The sequence below is a fragment of the Anomaloglossus baeobatrachus genome, chromosome 4, assembly GCF_048569485.1.
Source record: "Anomaloglossus baeobatrachus isolate aAnoBae1 chromosome 4, aAnoBae1.hap1, whole genome shotgun sequence".
Lineage (NCBI taxonomy): Eukaryota > Metazoa > Chordata > Amphibia > Anura > Aromobatidae > Anomaloglossus > Anomaloglossus baeobatrachus.
This window is the reverse complement of record NC_134356.1, coordinates 431,571,418-431,591,450: the sequence shown is the minus strand read 5'-3', so window position 1 is coordinate 431,591,450 and position 20,033 is coordinate 431,571,418. Positions and strand designations below refer to the sequence as shown.

The following is a 20,033-nucleotide window of genomic DNA, read 5'->3' as shown; positions in this document are numbered from 1 at the left end:
GCTGGCACCCTCAACTTAATATTTGGCTGCACTCCCTTTGGAATAAATAACTACAATCATTCGCTTCCTATAGCCATCAACAAGCTTTTTACACCTCTCAACTGGAATTTTGGACCACTCTTATTTTGCAAACTGCTCCAGGTCTCTCATATTTGAAGGATGTCTTCTCCCAACAGCAGTTTTATGATCTCTCCATAGGTGTTCAGTGGATTTAGATCCAGACTCATAGCTGCCACTTCAGAACTCTCCAGTGCTTTTGTTTCCATCCATCTCTGGGTGCTTCTTGAACAAGGTTTCTGGACATTGTCCTGCTGGAAGACCCATGTTTGTTTGTATATGAACCTCAGAATTGTAAAGCATTGCGGAATATGTTGGCGCTATAGATAAATAGATTATTATTATTATTATTATTACTTAGGATGCAAACCCAGCTTTGTGACACTTCACTCAACACTGTGACCCATAATCATTTGGTAATCTTCAGATTTCATGGTGCTTTCACACAGTCAAGGCAACCAGTGCCAGAGGCAACAAAACAACTCTGAAACATCTTCGAACCTCCACCACATGTGACTGTAGGTACTGTGTTCTTTTATTCATAACATTTTCAATAAACAGTAGAGTGACCTGCTTTACTAAAAAGCTCTATCTTGATCACATCTGTCCACAAGACGCTTTCCCAGAAGGATTTTGGCTTACTCACTTACATTTTGGCAAACTGTGGTCACGCTTTTTTATTTCTCTGTGTAAGCAGTAGGGTACTCCTGGGTCTCTTGCCAAAATGTTTCATTTAAATCAAATGTCAATGGATAATCCATGCTGATACGGATGCACCCTGAGCCAGCAGAACAGCTTGAATTTCTTTGGAACTTGATTGGGGCTGCGTTACAACCTTACATCAATTTTTCTTTGCCGGACATATCCAGGGAGATTAGCTACAGAGCCATGGATTCGAATGTTCATGATTATGTTTTGCACCATGTATAAAGGAATATCAATATCTCTAGACATGGACTTATAACCTTGGGATTGCTTATATATTTCAACAATTTTGGTTCTCAAGTCTTCGGACAGTTCTCTTTTCCTCTCTCTGTTTTCCATGCTTAGTGTGGCACACACAGACATACAATGCAAAGATTGAGTCAACTTTTCCCCTTTTTTATCTGGTTTTAGGTGTGATTTTTGTATTGCCCATACCTGTAACTTGGCCCACGTGAGTTTCAACGAGCATTATATGCTTGAAAAAATGTTTTTTGTCAACAATTTTGGAAAGGTGCCTACAATTTTGTCCAGCAAATTTTTGGGGTTTTCTTGGAAATTATGTCTAGTTTGCTAATTTTCTCATTTATTTTGTGTTGTTCCAAATTACATAAATGAAACAAACGTGTATAACAAAACATGTGTAATTGCAATCATTTTCTGGGAGAAATACTTCATGTTCTGAAACAATTTCAAGGATGCCAACACTTTCGGCCATGGCTGTAAATGTAAGCCTTAAGAATTTAGTGGAAGAAACAATAAGATTTTGAAATATAAGCAGGTGTATGATTATTAAAGCATCTCTAAAAAAAGTAACCTAGAAATTTACTTTACAGTAATTTTATGATACAATTACAATTGTATTTCTATAGGATTTGATATCTTGTATATTTTATTTACTCACTCATTGCACCATGGTGTCCTTGGCATGTGGTCACTCACATCAAAAACACCTTTTTCTCCATATTCAGCAGTGAAATACACTCCAGCAACAGAACTTATTTTGTTTCCTGGGAAATGGAACAGAACATTATCTTGTTTGTGGCTATAAGACCAATTCCAGGCCTGAGCTCCGATAAGAAGACCTCCTCCTTCTTTTACAAAGGATACAATCTCCACAGCCTGACTATCATCATATCCAGATATGCAGAGCACTCCCAAACCTTTCTTCAGACCAGAGATCTTCTCAACTTTGTATCCAGACAAGGAGAGGGCTTTCTCTAAATTTTTGAAGTTTTTGTCAACACCAATTACTGCTTCTGAAGATGGTTTCAGCCAGGTTATTGCATTCTTCAGGAAATTCATGAATGGAATATGATCCAAATATGCTTCATGGCTCATAACTACTACTCGTCCTTTTCCGTATTTAGAAGCAGCAATGAGGACTTGTTTTTTAGGATTCACTAAAACTGGGAATGAGGTGTCACCAGTCAGAAACAGATTGGATGGCACCATGTCACCAGAGAAATCTAGGCTTCTGACGCCCTTGACTAGGGAGTAGTAATCTTTCTCGGAAGTCATGTTTTTATAAACTGTAATACAAAAAAAATGTTGGTTACAATATCAATAGTATTTTTTTATAAAGGTTTATAGAAGATAGAAAACAGCAATTTTTTAAATCTATTTGCTTATGCTCTGTTCAGATTTGTTAGAAGCCTCTGTTGCACACTTGGTCAACAATTGTTACATAAAATGAGAGCAGGACCCATTACATAAACTGAAAAGACCCTATTTATTTTTTTACGACATTTTAGGGATTCCCACCTTTCTGTTTTTCCAGTGTTCTGTACTGATTGTAGGATATTGGATCATATAGTAACTTTACTGTGCCTCTGAGATGGTGGTCAAGCTACCTGCTTTTTTCCTAAAAACAGTATTAATGCTGTGATGTTTATAAGAAAAAAATGAAAAATGGAACGGTGCAGAGAGAACTCAATAAAATTTACAATTTATTAATGTCCATATTTAAAAAGATTATATATATATATATATATATATATATATATATATATATTTCAATTCTACTTTTTGTACATGTAATTTTACAATTATATTTATACATTTTTCCTGTGGCTGGATAATTTCTCCATTTGTGATACGCATGCATGTTAATATTGATTGCCATTTCATATATTTATATATTCATGCCAGCCTTTTTGACGTTTATATTGCTGAATTTGATTAATTGTGTTCCCGGTGTGTGTGCTTCTGGTGCGTGGGTGCTATCGTACCGCTGTATCTTTATGCTCTGTGTGATGGCTGCTTACGTGGCAGTCATGTGACCGGGGCGGTTACGTTGGGCACAACGCAGCAGGCGAGTGGCGCCCCCGTAGCTGGGGTTACACATGAGTCATTGCTCCGACCACCGGAAAGTGATTGGGTGATGTTCTCTTTTTATTTCAAATCTGTTTTATTGATGAAACTGTTGTCAACATACAAACATATCATTTGTGCAATTACAATACATAAGCATCATTTTCTCAATGCCGGGATAACATCCAGAAATTGTTACATTACTAAATTTCTTGGAATTCTTCAAATTATCTTTGTGCTATTACCATACAACCACTTGTAAATTATAGGTCAGAATTTTACTTCTTTTGACTTCCTGTATCCTAATATACTCATTCTCCTTGTATGTCTATTGTCTTATGAATTATTGATGAATCTTTTCATATAAAAAATGAAACTAGAAAAATGCAGATTAATGTTCAGAAAAGAAAGAAAGAAGAGGAAAGATATAAGCATAAAGAAGAGGAAATTAGAGAAAAGGGGGGAGGGGGGGAAGCAAGAAAAGAAAAGAAAAAAAGGGGGGGAAGGAATCAGACTCCCCACCGTTTCTCAGCTCAAAAAGCTCGCCAAACTCTCCACAAACTCTGGGGACTCCATGAACATAATCCATGGTCTCCAAACTGTAGTAAATTTTTCTGTGTTCCCATTTAGTTCTGCTGTCAGCTCCTCCATTCTCTGGAGGTTTGTCATCTCCTCCAACCAATCCAGCACCGTAGGGCATCTAGTCTGTTTCCAAAATCGTGGGATAATCATACGGGCAGCCGCCAGGCAAAATCGCAACATGTCCCTTTTTTGTGTTTTAATAGCTCCTGGGAGCATAGAAAGAAGGGCAACCTGGGGGGATTTTTCTATTTCACCTCCGCTCATCTTTTTGTACAGGTAGAACACAAAGAGTCCCAAAAGGGTTGCAGCTTAGTACAGCTCCACCATATGTGTAGCATTGTACCTGTGTCTGTGCCACACCTCCAGCACACATCAGACACAGAGGGAAATATAGCATGTAATTTAGTCGGGTAATGGTACCACCTTGTGAGAATTTTATAACTTTTCTCTTGAGCGGCGCACGCCAAGGAAAGCTTGTGGGTCCACAGGTACGCTCTGCTCCAATCGTCCTCTGCAATATCCTCTCCCAGTTCCTCTCCCCACCTACAGACAAAGTGAGGTTTATCCACCCTATTTCTCTGGTTCAGCATTTTCTAGATGAGTGAGATGCCATGTCCAGGTGATGACCCCTGTAAAAATATTTTCTCAAAAGGAGTAGGGGGTGTCCTCATCCTTCTCTCCCTGTCCTGGTACGAGAGGAAAGATTTCAACTGCATATATTCCATCCAGGAAATCTCTCTCCCTGTGGCCTGCATGGAAGTATAAGTTGGTAGGGTGTGTCCCTGGAGCACGTGACAAAAACGGGTATCATCCGCCCGAGTAAATCCCCCGAATCTATGGGAGTGGAGTCCTGGGGGGAACTTCTTATTACCGAATACGGGGGTAAGTGGGCCCTGCTCCTGAGAGAGAGATCCCTTTTTTATCTCTCCATCCCACATCCCCATCGCTGTCCGCGTGAACTCCATTCCTTTCGCTATCTGGATCCTACTTTCTTTCTCTAACCATGGAAGTAAATGTAAGGGAGTTCCCAGTACATCCTGTTCAATCACCACCCATTGTTTCGAATTACCATGAAAATGCCAGTCCAGTAATCTCGTTAGGATAGCTGCCTTGTAATATAACTGAAAATTTGGGAGCCCCGCCCCCCCGTCACTTTTGTGTCTGGTCAGAGTTTTAATTCCTGTTCGGGGTCTCCTGTTCCCCCAGACAAACCCAGACAAGGCTGTCCGGATCTTGGAGAAGTAACTTAGTGGTAGCTGTATGGGTATTGTCTGAAACAGGAACAGGAACCTCGGTAACACATCCATTTTTATCGCGTTTATACGCCCAAACCACGTCAATCTCTTTTTGTCATATTTCTTTAAGTCCCTGATTGTCCTTTCTAATAAGGGGAAAAAATTGTGATGTACAATTTTTGCTGGATCCCTAGGTACCATAACTCCCAGATATTTTAAAACTGACGGTTGCCACTTAAAAGGGAAGTTTTGTGATACTCTCGCAAGGTCTTCTGCCGATAAAGTCACGTTCATGGCCTCTGATTTGGAAAAATTTACTTTGAAGTTGCTTAAGTTGCCAAACTGTTCGAACTCCTTAAGCAAGGACGGGAAGGATATGTGTGGTTGGGAAATGAACATGAGAAGGTCATCCGCGAATAGAGCCAGCTTACGGCTCTCCCCCCCCGCCTCTATCCCGTGGATGCTTGTGTTGTTTCTCAGGGCGACCGGAAGGTGCTCCATGACTATGACGTATAAGAGGGGCGACAGTGGACATCCCTGTCTCGTTCCATTGTGGACCAGAAAGGATGATGATAGAAACCCATTTGTCCTGACTTTTGCTGAGGGTCTCGTATACAGGGACGCAATTCTACCCAAAAATTTCTGACCCAAACCCACCTGTCTCAAGGCTGCCATCATAAAGCTCCAACTGACCCGGTCGAAGGCCTTCTCCGCGTCCACTGAAAGTAAACACATGGGGAGAGACTGAGCCCTCGACCGAGCCATCAGGAGGAACAATTTGTTGGTGTTGTCCCGTGCCTCCCGGCCTTTTACAAATCCCACCTGGTCTGTATGTATTATCCCAGGCAGGGACAGGGCAAGTCTGTTGGCAAGTGCTTTAGAGAAAAATTTCAAATCTAAATTAATCAGTGAGATGGGTCTGTAATTTGTAACCAGCAAGTGGTCCTTTCCCGGTTTGGGGATAACACATATGTGTGCTTCAAGAGACTGTGCTACCCACTGGGAGTTTTCAGATATGGAGTTAAATACTTTGGTCATGAACGGGGATAACTGAGTCTGAAAAATTTTATAGAACTTGGGGGTAAACCCGTCCGGACCTGGGCTTTTGCCTGAAGGAGAATCCCTGATAATAGATGCCACTTCTGTCTCTGTAAAGTCTGCTTCTAGGTTTTCAACCTCAGTATTGGGTATAGTCGGCAGGGCTGTTTTAAGTATGTAATCATTTATTTTAGTCTCCAAAGCTTCTTGTGGCATATCCCCAAATTTGCCCCTTATGTTGTAAAGGTCACTATAATATTTTTGAAACTGCTCCGCTATGTGGATTGGGTTCTGAGTCAAAAGGCCGTCCGATTTTTTGATCGTAGGGATGTGACTGGGGTCCCCCCTCGGATGTAATAACCTAGCTAGCGGTCTGCCACATTTGTCCGCATATTCATACATAAATCTTTTTAGTCTATTCCTGTGGCGCTCGTATTGTCGGTCCAGAATGGATTTAAGTTCCTCTCTGTTTTTAACTAGCTCTGTCAGTGTCACCGGGGATAATGTCTGCTTATGGATCTTCTCTAGGTCTGAAATATTCTGAAGTAGAGACAGAATGGTTTGGGCTCTCTCCCTCTTAATCCTAGCCCCGTGTTTGATCAGAATCCCTCTCAACACACACTTTAGTGTCTCCCATTGAACAGGTAGGGTAGTAGTGTCTCCTGAGTGTATCTCCAAGAATTCATCTATTGTGTTCTGCAGGTCTTTCAAGCATCCCTGGTCCCTCAGCAGACTATCATTCAACCGCCAAGACCACGGCCTCCCAGGCCCATCCGGCATAGTGAGGCTCAAAAATATGGGGGCATGATCTGACCAAGAGATACTGCCTATAGAGGCCTGTATCTGCCACGTCAGGGCCTTCTGACTTACAAGGAATAGGTCTATGCGGCTGTATGAAGAGTGAGCCGGGGAAAAATATGTGTAGTCACGGTCTACTGGGTGTAGTGTTCTCCATACATCCACTAATCTGAGTTCCTGTATACAACGTTTAACCTTCGTTAGTTTCCTTATTGAGAGAAAGTTATGTCCCGACGTTGTGTCTACCTTAGGGTCCAAAGTGAAGTTTAAATCACCGCCCACGATCACGGTCCCTTCTGCGAATTCATCCAGTGATGACAGGAGAGAGGAGCAGGTCGTCGCCGGATCTCTATTCGGTAGATACCAATTGACAATGGTAAAGATGGATGAGTTAACATTAATTTTCAGGAATATAAATCTTCCCTCCGTGTCCACCCGTGTATCTAGAACTGTGTGCACTAGGGACTTATGGATGCCTATGGACACTCCCTTGGATTTTGACTCTGGGTTGGAACTGTGGACCCAGTTAGTGTAATATCTGTCTCTAAAGATGGGGAGGTGGCCCGTTTTAAAATGTGTTTCTTGGATCAATAGTATATGGACTCTTTTTTTGTGCATGTCAAAAAATATCTGGGAGCGTTTTTGCGGGACATTAAGTCCCCTCACATTTAGTGAACCCCAATTAATCTGCGTCATTTCAATGCGGAGGAACGGTGGGGACTCTAGGGATAGGTTCGGGGATTAGGGAGAGAGAGAGAGAGATGTGCAGGCAAGTAGGATAGGAAGAGCAGGGAAAAAGAAGAGGAAATAAAAGAGAAGAGGTAAGAAGGTCGAGAATACAAAAGAAACTACCAACAAAGCAGTAGAAACCAAAGGCAAGGAGGTCAGAGTGCCTCCCGCCTGCAAGGTTACAGCAAGACCCTAACGTCGGGTCTAAAAAGACTAAAAGTAACTGTATAGGTATAAGAGAATACCAAACTGTCTAACCTAGGGATGGTGAGACTACGCCACTCCTTTATGGCGTGTTATCCCAATCAGGGAGGGAACTTTCTACAAAGGAGCCCCCTGCCCCGGACTAACAATAAGCAATTATTCAACTTAGTTTGTCAGCCAGAGCCCTATATAATGTGAGGACACAAGGTCTAGAGAGAATATTGTGCTATACACCGTCAGGGGGTGCCTCCCGCCCCCTCTTCCAGGAAGGCGGGAGGGAACCCCCCCCCTCATAATCAGAAAGACTTAATCCCCCTGGCAAAAAAATTATAGCAAAACTGGGAGGTACATTCTATTGAGAAACAACCCAATGAATTTTTGTTTATGAACCAATAACTCCTTAAACATCAGACTGGTCTTCCTCTTCGAGGGCCACGCATCCGATCACCATCTGGGGCAGCACCCCAAACCCCCATTGGAAACACCAGCCATTCCTCTATAGGCACCAATGGAATGTCCAGGGCTGCAGCAAACGATGGCATATCAGTCGGGTTCCTAAGAACATGCATTCTTCCCGCATGTCGGACCTGCAGGCGGAAGGGAAATCCCCAGCTGTATTGAAACTCATACGAACCAACTAGAGAAAGCCACCACTACAGGTGGCGATACGCGTGGGGTCACCACGCCAGGAACTCCCTCACTCTCCTCATCACCCTTGCCCACATGGGTGTCAGACACCCTTGGTAGTAAGTACGGGACTGTGACTGTCATGCTGTAGGCAGCCTCCTATCACCAGCTTGCCTTATTAGGTTTGCAATACCCTTACCATCCAGGGTCAGGGCTGTCGTATTTCTACCTAGTGTTCAGGACTTGCCTATGTGATATTTCCCTAGGTAGTTCACCGTTCACCGTTACCATTCATTACTGGCTTATAGTGCACAGTCCTGGGGGCATAACTGAGCGTGATTGCTTTGATTTATCCAGTTGCTGTCTGTTTGTGATCATGGACCAGCTATATTGCATATAAGCCTTCTGTCTGTTTAGTATTAAGTGCAAATTCCAACTTTAGCAATTGGCTCACATACTGTGCAAATATATCGAATATTTGACTATTACAAATTGTGCTTTACATGCAATTAGAGACCAACTGGGATGTAACTGTATTTCCTTAATATTATATACCAGCTTGAATTCGGTTACTGGTCCATTTATCACGTGACTTGCTGCCTTCTTTATTAAACATTGTTCATTGGCATTTTGGGTGTATGACCGGACATGAACTTTGTCCATAAAAAGAGTTCTATATCATAATTTCATCGTGTATTGTGATTTCAATATATTGTTCCTGGCGGGTTGGTTTACTATGCCTTCGGCTTTTTAAGTGTTTTTAATCATGTTCTCCTGTGTGCCTCACTCCCAAGTGTGGTAATATGTGATTAATTATGTTGTAATAAAGTTTTCTTTTATTTACTTTTGGTGTTGTGATCCCTTTTGGGTATACCTTTCCTTGTTACCGAAACTCATACGAACGGAGCATGTCCAGGAGAGGTTTCAGTGCTCTCCTTTGTAAAGTGAAACGGGATAAGTCCTGCAGAATCTGGACTTGGCTCCCCTCGTATGCTGGTGAAACTCCACTGCGCAGCTTAAACAGGATGGCCTCTTTAAGGACATAACGGTGGACCCTGCAAATCACATCTCGTGGTCTGTCATTCTGTGTAGGTCTAGGGCCAAGCGCTCTATGCACTCTGTCTAGCTCCAGGGGTTGGCTTGATGGTTCACCCAGGATCTCATTAAACATCACTTGGAGGGCTCTCTGGAGATCCTTAGGTTCAACAGACTCTGGTAAACCCCGGACCCTTAAATTGTTTCTCCGGCCCCTGTTTTCAGCATCGTCCATTGCTTCCACCATATATTGTATTTGGCAGGAGTGTTGATCCAAAATGGCCCCTTGTGCCTGAGTGGTGTCTTCTATATTCTGTATTTTAGCTGCCTGTATTTGGTTCTGAGTGTCCACTCTTTCCACCTCCCCCCTCAGGGCCGACAGCTCTGTGCGGTATGCCTGTTCCAGCCTTGCTATATATGTCTCCATATCTTCTCTGGTGGGCATAGAAGAGATGTGTGCCCGGATTTCATTAAGTTCTGTTAGCACTCCTGGTTCATGTGATCTTATTGTACTTGTGGCAGGCTCTAACTCTGCTTGCATTTCCATATCATACACACTTTGACTCAGGCTGTGTCTCACTGAAGATAGGAGATTTCCACTAGCAGGGCCCTGTTCCCCATTTGCAGCATTAACAGCCTCTGCTTGAGATTTATTATTGTCCTCCTTCTGTGACAGGGGTAAGGGCACCTCTCCCCCCTCCTGAGGCCTCCCCACTGCAGGTCTGCAATCAGCAATGGTGGGGGTTGTACCCATGCTCCCTGCTCCAGGGCTCCCCTGTACCTGGACACGCTGGCTGTCTGGGGTTATCAGCTGCCTCTCCTCCACTGCCCGGGTGCTTTCCTCCCTCTGTCTCTGCTGCTGCTGGGGCTTCCCCTGCCTCTCCATCTTGGGAGATGTCTGCAGTGCTGTCCTCTGCTTCGGCCCGGTAAGGAAGCCTCTAATTCCCTTCTCCTCTGTCCGTGACGCTCCTCTGCTGGGCCCCTGGGAGCTCTCCCTTCTCCTGCGCTGCATATCCTTTTCTTCCAGGCTCTTGGGCTGGTTTAATTGTCAGTAATGTAGTCCGGTGGCAGGAGCTGAGACAAACACGTCCTCACTCCTCCATAGCCAGGACACGCCCCCCATGTTCTCTTTTTAAACTCCTCCTTCCCCTCATGACACCGCCGGACCCTGATGAAGGTTCCCTAGCCGAAACGGACGTTGGGGTGGACGCCATTCCACATGGGTACCCTATACCAGTCTGCCAGGTGAGCGTTCATCTCCTAAATGGGTTTGTATACACAATACTTAAAACTATCAGATGAGCGGTTGTCTCCTGAATAGGTTTTAGTTACATACTACTCAGACCCCTTGGTGTCTATGTGGTTTATGTGGTAATTCCATGTTTTTGACTTGTGTTTGGGATGGGGCATTGTGTACCATATAAAAGTGCGGGCCACTATTTATTCATTTGAATTGTTAAATCTCATTGTATGTATCCTGCCTATTATGGCCACATGCTTAGGATTTATTCAGATTGTGTGGCCAGCTTCCTATTTTTTGTAGCCCCCCTTGTATATGCTGTACCCTGAATACCTTGTCTTGCTATTATATGTCCAAAAATATTTTTCAAACAATTTTTCCTTTGGAATACATCTGTACAATTTGTATTAGTATCAACACTTGCTTGTAACAAGGCATATCATAGGACTTTATTAATATTTTGGGTCCCCCTGGATTGTGCGCCCCAATCTTGTCTTCTTGTGTCACATGTCATCATACCAATTTTTCACCTGAATAGTAACGTTTTTTCACTTTCAATATTTGGCTATTTGATTGGTTTTTGCTTTTTTCTTTGTTCAGCTAGCTCCTTATTTAGGCATACTAATTTTCTCGACTCCATAAACAATTAGGGGTACTTTGCACGCTGCGACATCGCTAGCAGATTGTAGCGATGCCGAGCGCGATAGTCCCCGCCCCCGTCGCAGATGCGATATCTTGTGATAGTTGCCGTAGCGAACATTATCGCTGCGGCAGCTTCACACGCACTTACCTGCCCTGCGACGTCGCTCTGGCCGACGACCCACCTCCTTCCTAAGGGGGCGGGTCATGCGGCGTCACAGTGACGTCACACGGCAGGCAGCCAATAGAAGTGGAGGGGCAGAGATGAGCGGGACGTAAACATCCCGCCCACCTCCTTCCTTCCTCATTGCAGGTGGGACGCAGGTAAGGAGATGTTCCTCGATCCTGCGGCTTCATACACAGTGATGTGTGCTGCCGCAGGAACGAGGAACAACATCGTACCTGTCGTTGCAACGAAATTATGGAAATGACCGACACTACACAGATCACCGATTTTCGACGATTTTGCGATCATTTATCGGTGCTTCTAGGCTTTACACGTTGCAACGTCGTTACCGCCACCGGATGTGCGTCACTTTCGATTTGACCCCGACAAGGTCGCAGTAGCGATGTCGCAACGTGCAAAGTACCCCTTAGGCTATGTCCACATACTGCGTTCTGTATTGACAACAAAAATGCACCCTCTGGCAGACCCTTGACAAATGTAAACACTGCGTTTGCGAAAAAAAAAAAAGGTAAAAAATGCATGTCTTTTCACTGCATTTTCCCTGCATTTGGACAATGCGTTTTTAAAGGATAGGATAGGATTTGATAGATCGTTATAATAGGTAGATAGATAGAAAAAATAGATAGAAAGAGTAGATAGCATTACTGCCCACAAACAGCAGACAGACACAGAGCCGTGCAATGAGAATGAACTCGGGTGAACCTCTAAGCTCAGTGCCAGGACACAGACAGTAGTGCGGGGTCTGCAGCAGTGACGTCAGAGCTTCACCCGAGTTCATTCTCATCTCGCAGCTATGTCTCTGTTTCGCAGCCTGATTTGCGGTCACAGGTGAAGGACTCATCTGCAACCGCAAATCATCTGAGTTAGGGCACCGCTGAACGCACGGCTCACTTCAGTCACTCAGGTGACTTGCTATCAGAGGTGGAGGACTCCAGCTGTGGTCACGGATAACCTGAGTGACGTCACCTCTGATAGCGTGACTCACTTCAGTTGCTGCGTGGAGCTCACAGAGAGTGGTCGTTCTGTATGGGCATTTGCTCTGAGCTTCCGATGTAGCAGAAGTGGAAGCATCCTGGACCTTGTGTGGATTACGTTGGACCTGGAAGGGTTTTTGGGGGTTAATAAATGTGGTGAAAGAGGTGTTTTTTTGTCTTTTATTCCAAAGACGCCTGCCATGCTTAACCTAGGACTTAAATGCAGCTATGGGCTGCCATTAACTCCTTATTACCCCAATTGCCACCACACCAGGGTAATTGGGATGAGCCAGGTAAGGTTCCGGGACTGTCGCATCTAACGGATGCAGCAATTCCGGGCGGCTGCTGGCTGATATTTTTAGGCTGAGAGGCAGCATAAAAGCGATAGGCCCCCCCAGTCTGAGAATACCAGCCCTCATCTATGTGGCTTTTTCTTGGCTGGGAATAAATTGGGGGAGACCGCACGTCGTTTTCTTAATTATTTATTTATTTTACTGCACGATATAGACCCGACCCACTGGCAGCTGTGATTGGTTGCAGTGAGAGAGCTGTCACTCAGCGTGGGGGCGTGTCTGACTGCAACCGATCATAGGCGCCAGTGGGCGGGGGAAGCAGTGAATATGAGATGAGCCTAATGAGTGGGTGAAGTGAATATGGGATGACCCTAATGAGCGGCATGCACTTTCAGAAGCTGGAGATGCTGTGTGACAGCCTTGCAGCACAGCGCCGGTGATCAGTGATTATGAAGGAGGGAGATAGGGGGAGAGACCGACCGACAGAGAGAGAGAGAGAGAGAGAGAGACCGAGAGACCTTCATTTTTGTTAACAAGAACGAATCCAAAATGCAACCAAAATGCAGTGCAAACGCACAGCTAAACAAATTGGTTGCATTTTGACACACCTCATTCATTTCAATGGGTGGAAAATGCAACCAAAACGCAATGAAGAATTGACAAGCTGCTTTTTTAGGCAACGATTGACAAATATTTGTCAAACAAAACGCTACAAAAAAAAAAAGCAACAAGCGAATGGAATTTTGTGACTCCTCACTTTGCTGGGGAAGCAAAACGCATACATTTTGTCATTGACACGGTGCAGTTTAAAACACAACCAAAACGCAAGAAAAACGCAACGTGCGCACATGGCCTTAGACTGTATGACTGGCCATAATGTTTTTCTAAATAACACCTGAATATTCTGGATAGATAAATTAGATACAAAGCAATTAAAGGGGATAAATAATGAGATGGATGATATGTTAATTTATTAAAAAAAAATATTTTATCTTATTTTAAAAGGTACATCATTGTTGTTTCATTGGGAAGTTCTTACACACTAATTTGTATAATTAATTATGTCCATGTGTGATTTTACCAAGAGTCTTGTATATATTATGTGCTATTTTATTTGCTGTTTTATTTGCTATCTATGACTAACATTGCAGTGGCGATTGAAACGCGTCGGCTTGACAATGCCCCTTCCTATGGGGTCTTTTTAAACACATGGTCATTAATAAATTGTAAGTTTTATTGAGTTCCCTGTGTGCACCGTTCCTTTTTTAGTTTTGTTTTTTGTAGAATTTCCTGTGGGTCAACAGCTAAACGCTTCAGTCACAACTCTAAGGCAAAGTTTCTCTTTTGATGTGCGCTGAGCGCTGCTTATTGCCTTTTTCTGCTTTACGCAATCTTGACCCTGTACTACATGGCTTTTTAGCCTTCTTATTATCAATTTATCTTTTACTCTGCTTTGCCACATGTATTATATACCTTTGCTTTGTAAACCTCTTCTTTTTATATGGATCCAAGGCATAAAAAACTTGATCAAGTTTTTGATGAGTGTCCTGCTGGCATTTCCAGCAGCATTGAATTAACAGTACTAATGATTCATTTGGAGAAGATTTTGGTCCAAGAACTCCATACATGGTGGGACCATAATACCTTGTCCACCTTTGTGGAAATGTAAATGATTCCTCATGGATTAAGGATTAGAGATGAGCGAACCTCAGAAGCCTCGAGTTCGGTTCGGTTCGTTGAACGGAGGCCCCGTTCGACGAACCTTATTGAAAACCATGGGAGGCAAACACATAAAAACACATTATACATGTACACATACAGTTAATAAACATTGCCATAACACTTACAGGTCCCCGCGACGCGTCCTGCACTCTGTCTCCCGCCGCTTTTCCTTCCGATAATTGCTGCGTCCTCCCGGTAACCAGCACTGATGATAGGACCTACCGTGATGTCAAAATAGCATGTGACCAGTCACGTGTCTATTATCTCATTGGCTACAGACTGGTCACATGGCTAGACGTCATTGCTAGGTCCTGTCAGTGCATCTCTCCGGTACGCAGTGATCGTTCCAGCATGTCCATGTACCGGCGAAATGCTCTGGCACATGGTCGACTCCCCATTCCTGCATGTGTGCGCTCTTTACAGAGTCAGCCCATATGCAGGGACTAGCTGTCACAGCCGGTAAATAGAGGCACTGGGAATCATGTGATCGGAGCACCCGTCTGTCAGCGGTGACGTCTCCGCTTACAGCACGCAGCTGCTTCTCCCTAACTGATTAAATAGACTGCATGGGAAGTAGCAGCGTCTTCCTCCCATGCAGTGCTGTCTGATGTAGCAGAGCTGCATGGGCTGAAGGAGAAAGAAGACAGAAGAGCAGGACCGTGGAGGGCTGACAGGGAGTAATAAACATGGAGTCTCTAATGTGTCTGTGTATTTATTTCTATTAAAGTATTTTTTCTCTCTGTGGTGTCTTTTTTTTAACCCTTTATTGGAGATTCTTAATGACCGGGTCAAACTTGCCTGACATTAAGAATCTCTGGCTTAATACTAGCTAGTAAAACAAAGCTAGTATTTCATTATTACCCAGCAAGCCACCCGGCTTTAGAAGAATTGGATACAGCGCCAGATGATGGCGCTTCTATGAAATCGCCATTTTCTGTGGCAGCTGCGAACTGCAATTCGCAGCAGAGGTGCCCAGAAAGCTCGGGCCAACCTGTGCTGAGATTCCAATCCACAGCTGCCTAGTTGTACCTGGCTGGACACAAAAATGGGGCGAAGCCTATGTCGATTTTTTTTTTAATTATTTCATGAAATTCATGAAATTAAAAAAAGGGCTTCCCTATTTTTTTAGTTCCCAGCCGGGTACAAATAGGCAGCTGGGGGTTGGGGGCAGCCGTACCTGCCTGCTGTACCTGGCTAGTATATAAAAATATGGCAAAGCCCACGTCATTTTTTTGGGGAGGGCAAAAAACTCCTGCATGCAGTCCTGGATGGAGCATGCTGAGCCTTGTCATTCTGAAGCTGCTGTCTGCTCTTCTGCATACACTAGTGAATGGAGCATGCTGAGCCTTGTAGTTCTGCAGCTGCTGTCTGCTTTCCTATATACAGACAGACAGCAGACAGCAGCTGCAGAACTACAAGGCTCAGCATACTCCATCCAGGACTGTATGCAGGAGTTTTTTGCCCCCCCCAAAAATTACATGGGCTTCACCATGTTTTTGTATGCTAGCCAGGTACAGCAGGCAGCTACGGGTTGCCCCCAACCCCCAACTGCCTATTAGTACCCGGCTGTGAACCAAAAATATAGGGAAGCCCTTTTTTTTTTTTTAATTATTTAATGAATTTCATGAAATATTTAAAAAAAAAAAAAAATGACATGGGCTTCGCCCAATTTTTGTATCCAGCCAGGTACAACTAGGCAGCTGGGGATTGGAATCCGCAGCTCAGGGTGCCCAAGCTTTCTGGGCACCCCTGCTGTGAATTGCAGTCCGCAGCCGCCCCAGAAAATGACGCTTTCATAGAAGCACCATCTTCTGGCGCTGTATCCAACTCTTCCAGCTGCCCTGGTGACGGGTGGCTCGCTTGGTAATAATGGGGTTAGGACTAGCTGTATATTATCAACTGGCTGTAAGCCCGAAATTCATGGTCTCATGCCAATATTAGACATGGTCACCATGAATTTCTAGTACAGATAAAAAAAAACACAACACACAGAAAAATATTTTTATTAGAAATAAAAAACACAACACAATTAGTGACACCATCTTTATTGAAATAAAGAACCACCCTCCGCAGTAATCCTGGGTCAAGGGTCCCGCGCAGTCCAATCCGGATCCAATATCATCTGATTGGTTTGCTGGAAGGCAAAGCTATCAGATGATGTGTCAGGTTCAAGGGCCTGAATCCCATGACACAGCAGCTGATTGTATAAACGGCTTTTATACAATCAGCTGATGCATCAGTGAAAAAAAAAACCCAAAAAACTACACACTTCTGTGCAGACTCCTGTCCGACAGCATCAGCTGATAGTTTAGCCGGCCGGGCGGTAAAAAGCTGGCCTCACCGCTCAACTTATAGTGTCAGCTGATTCCGTCAGGTGACCGCATCAGCTGATCATCGCCAGGTCTGAGAGAGAGAGAAAGAAAGAAGAGAGAGAGAGAAGATAGAGAAAAGAGAGAGAGGGAGAGAGACCAAGAGAGAGGAGAGAGCAATGCAGCCTCATTCCGTGAGCTGCTCCGATTTTAGAGGTGTGTCCCGCGACTCACAGCTGATGTCCGGCTCCTCCCCTCAGTGCATAATAAAATTAAATTATAAATAAATAATAATTATAATTTAAAATTAAAAATAAATTAAATTTTTTACCGGGACGCGAACTCGTGAAGTACTGCTTCTTAGGCGAGAGCTCTATCCATTGAGCCACTGGCTCTATTGAGAAACATAGGCAGATTTGGTTATCTTCACTTCTCCATTGCAGGCTGAAGTCCCGGCGACAGCACGGCTTACTTTAGGTGCTGCTGGAGAGAACACAGATCGCTCCCTGTCATCTTCATGTAGCAGAGCTGACAGTGTCATGTGGATTACTTCGGACCTGGATTGTTGTTTTGGGATTCATAAAAAGGTAAATGACGTTTTTTTTGTCTTTTATTCCAAATAAAGGATTTTTCGCTGTGTGTTTCTTTACTTTCACTTTCAGGTTGATCATGGAAGGTGTCTCGGGGAGACGCTTGTCATGATTAACCTCTTATTACCCCGATTGCCACCGCACCAGGGCAATTCGGGATGAGCTGGGTGGAGTCCCAGGACTGTCGCATCTAATGGATGCGGCAATTCCAGGCGGCTGCTAGCTGATATTGTTAGGGTGGTGGGCTCCCCATAATGTGGCGCTCCCCATCCTGACAATACCAGCCTCCAGCCGTTTGGCTTTATCCTGGCTGGTATAAAATATGGGGGGAACCACATTTTTTTTTTACTGCACGATATAGACCTCCCACCAGTGGCTGTGATTGGTTGCAGTGAGACAGCTGTCCCTCATCGTGGGGGCGTGTCTGACTGCAACTAATCATGGGCGCCGATGGGCGGGGAAAGCACGGAATAACTAATTGAATAATGAAGCGGCAGCCATGTTCAAAAGAGGAAATGCTACTGGAGATTTGTGACAGCCGTACAGCGAGACGCCCATGTTCGGTGAGTAGGAAAGAGAGAGGGATTGTGCTGGGGACGCAGGACGCATGCAGATACGAAAGGTGCGCACATACTTACTGTGAAAAGCCACGCTTTTGGTGCTTGAACCGTTTTCGAACGTAACTCGAACTGTCGAACTTTTAGCAAAAGGCTCGAGTTCGTCGAACGACTCTAACACCCACCAAAATCACTCGAACGTGAAATTGGCAAACCTCGAACATCGCTCATCTCTATTAAGGATTAAGAAAATCCCTTCATATATTTTTTCTGTGGAATTTTCTATTGAATGGAATACCATTTTAACTAAATTGTCCTTAGAACTAATGAACCTCATAATAAAAGAGGAAGAAATCTGCTTGGAGTCACTGCGGAAAGAAATGGCTGATATCAAAGCAAAATTCAAGCCTTTCACAAATGCGGCTGATTGGAGACACTGCACTTGAAGTTCAAAACAAAATTGAAAAATTGGAAGGTATCATTAAATTGAACAAGAAAATTAAAATTTAAAGGGATTCCTCAGATTACCACGAGAACCAAGTGTACATCTGGAGGAAATCTAGGGATTATTAACACTCCAAGATCTCTTCTGAAGGAAAAGGATAATCCAAGCAAGAAGAAATCTGATCGTTTTAAACATGCATCTTTTTCTTCCTCCGAAACTGATGTTTCTGATATGCAAAAAACACTTTTGATACCCCAGATTCATCATTTGAAAGACATGTTGTTTGTTGCTAACAATATCACTCTTTAAAGGGAACCTGTCACCTAGAATATGCGTTCTGACCTATCAGCAGGCACATGTGTACCCTAATTACACCTCCCTACCCATCCTTGTGTTGTAAAATTGTATAATATGAAAGTAATAAAAAACATTTTATTACCTTCATATTTCCTATGTAAGTTAGAGAGGCGCTGGCCACATGGGCGGCGGCTTGCCCTATGGACGTCTGCATACTTTCCGTGGTATCACTCCCCTGTGAGCGTGATACCATGGAGTCACATGAGCGACGTCCCAGTCGTTCATTCTATCCTGCGCGCATTGTGGCAGGCTTCTTTTCCGGGTGTTCACTCACCGGCTTCAGACGCGCACTGCGCATACGCAGTGCGCGTCTGAAACTGACAAGGAGAACCCAGAAGAGAAGCCTGCCGCAATGGTAAGTATAAACATGCGCAGGATAGAATGAAAGATGGGGACATTGCTCATGTGACTCCATGGTATCACACCCACAGAGGCGTGATACCACGGAAAGTATGCAGACGTCCATAGGGCAAGGCGCCGCCCATGTGGCCAGCGGCTCTCTAATTTACATAGGAAATATGACGGTAATAAAACGTTTTTTATTACTTTCATATTATACAATTTTACAACACAAGGATGGGTAGGGAGGTGTAATTAGGGCAAACATGCATCTGCTGATAGGTCAGAACGCATATTCTAGGTGACAGGTTCACTTTAAAAAAATGGGAAAACAATAAAAAAATGGAGAGAAATCAATACCTCTTTTCAGAGGATATTCAAACCAGAGGAGGAAATAGCTTCACCTCTGTCTTCACTCTCCTGTGATTCTGTGTTTATCTTGACTCTCATGGTTATCAGACCAACAAATAACTATTGTGTCTAAGGTCTGAACTTCATGCCTTCACAAGTAATTGATCCAGCTTGCAAGGAGATTCCTTTGCATAAAATCAAAACTTCAATGATAAAATATTAAAACTGAATCATTCAGATGTAGATCATATTATTTTCATGAAAGTAGTATATGAGACACCAGACACGTTTCAATCGACTTGAGGTTTTAAACTTCACCAAGTTTAAGTACGCAACTTGTTCGAAACGCGTCATATACTACCTTCATAATATTAATGATATTTCTGTTGATGCTAATATTAACATTACTTATACTTCTGAAAGTCATTCTAAATGTAATAATGCCACTGAATAGAATAACCTCAGTGAGCTTCATGCCTCATCACAGGAAATGATTTCTAATACACTTCTATTTAATGAACAGAATGCTATTGCTATTTTGGACAGTTTAGAAAGTAATGATGTTTCTAACATTGATGAATCAGATGTCTGCATTAAAACTATAAACTGCGACCAGTGCCGCCATCAGGGCATTACTACTGTGCCTGGTGTATGGGGCCCGGTGAAGAGGGGGGGCCCGGCCAGGCCCAGGGTAAATACTTATCTTTATT

At 43.7% G+C, this 20,033-nt stretch overlaps 1 protein-coding gene across 2 annotated transcripts in view; it reads right to left on the bottom strand.

Moving 5' to 3' along the window:
- LOC142303759 (TRPM8 channel-associated factor homolog) overlaps nt 1-20,033 on the bottom strand; it is a 145,447-nt gene that overhangs the window by 98,676 nt on the left and 26,738 nt on the right. For both annotated transcript variants that reach the window (XM_075345451.1, XM_075345453.1), the window contains exon 2: nt 1,664-2,291. In XM_075345451.1, coding sequence (XP_075201566.1) covers nt 1,664-2,280 — 617 coding nt within the window. In that variant the 5' untranslated portion in view covers nt 2,281-2,291. The remainder of the gene's footprint in view (nt 1-1,663; nt 2,292-20,033) is intronic.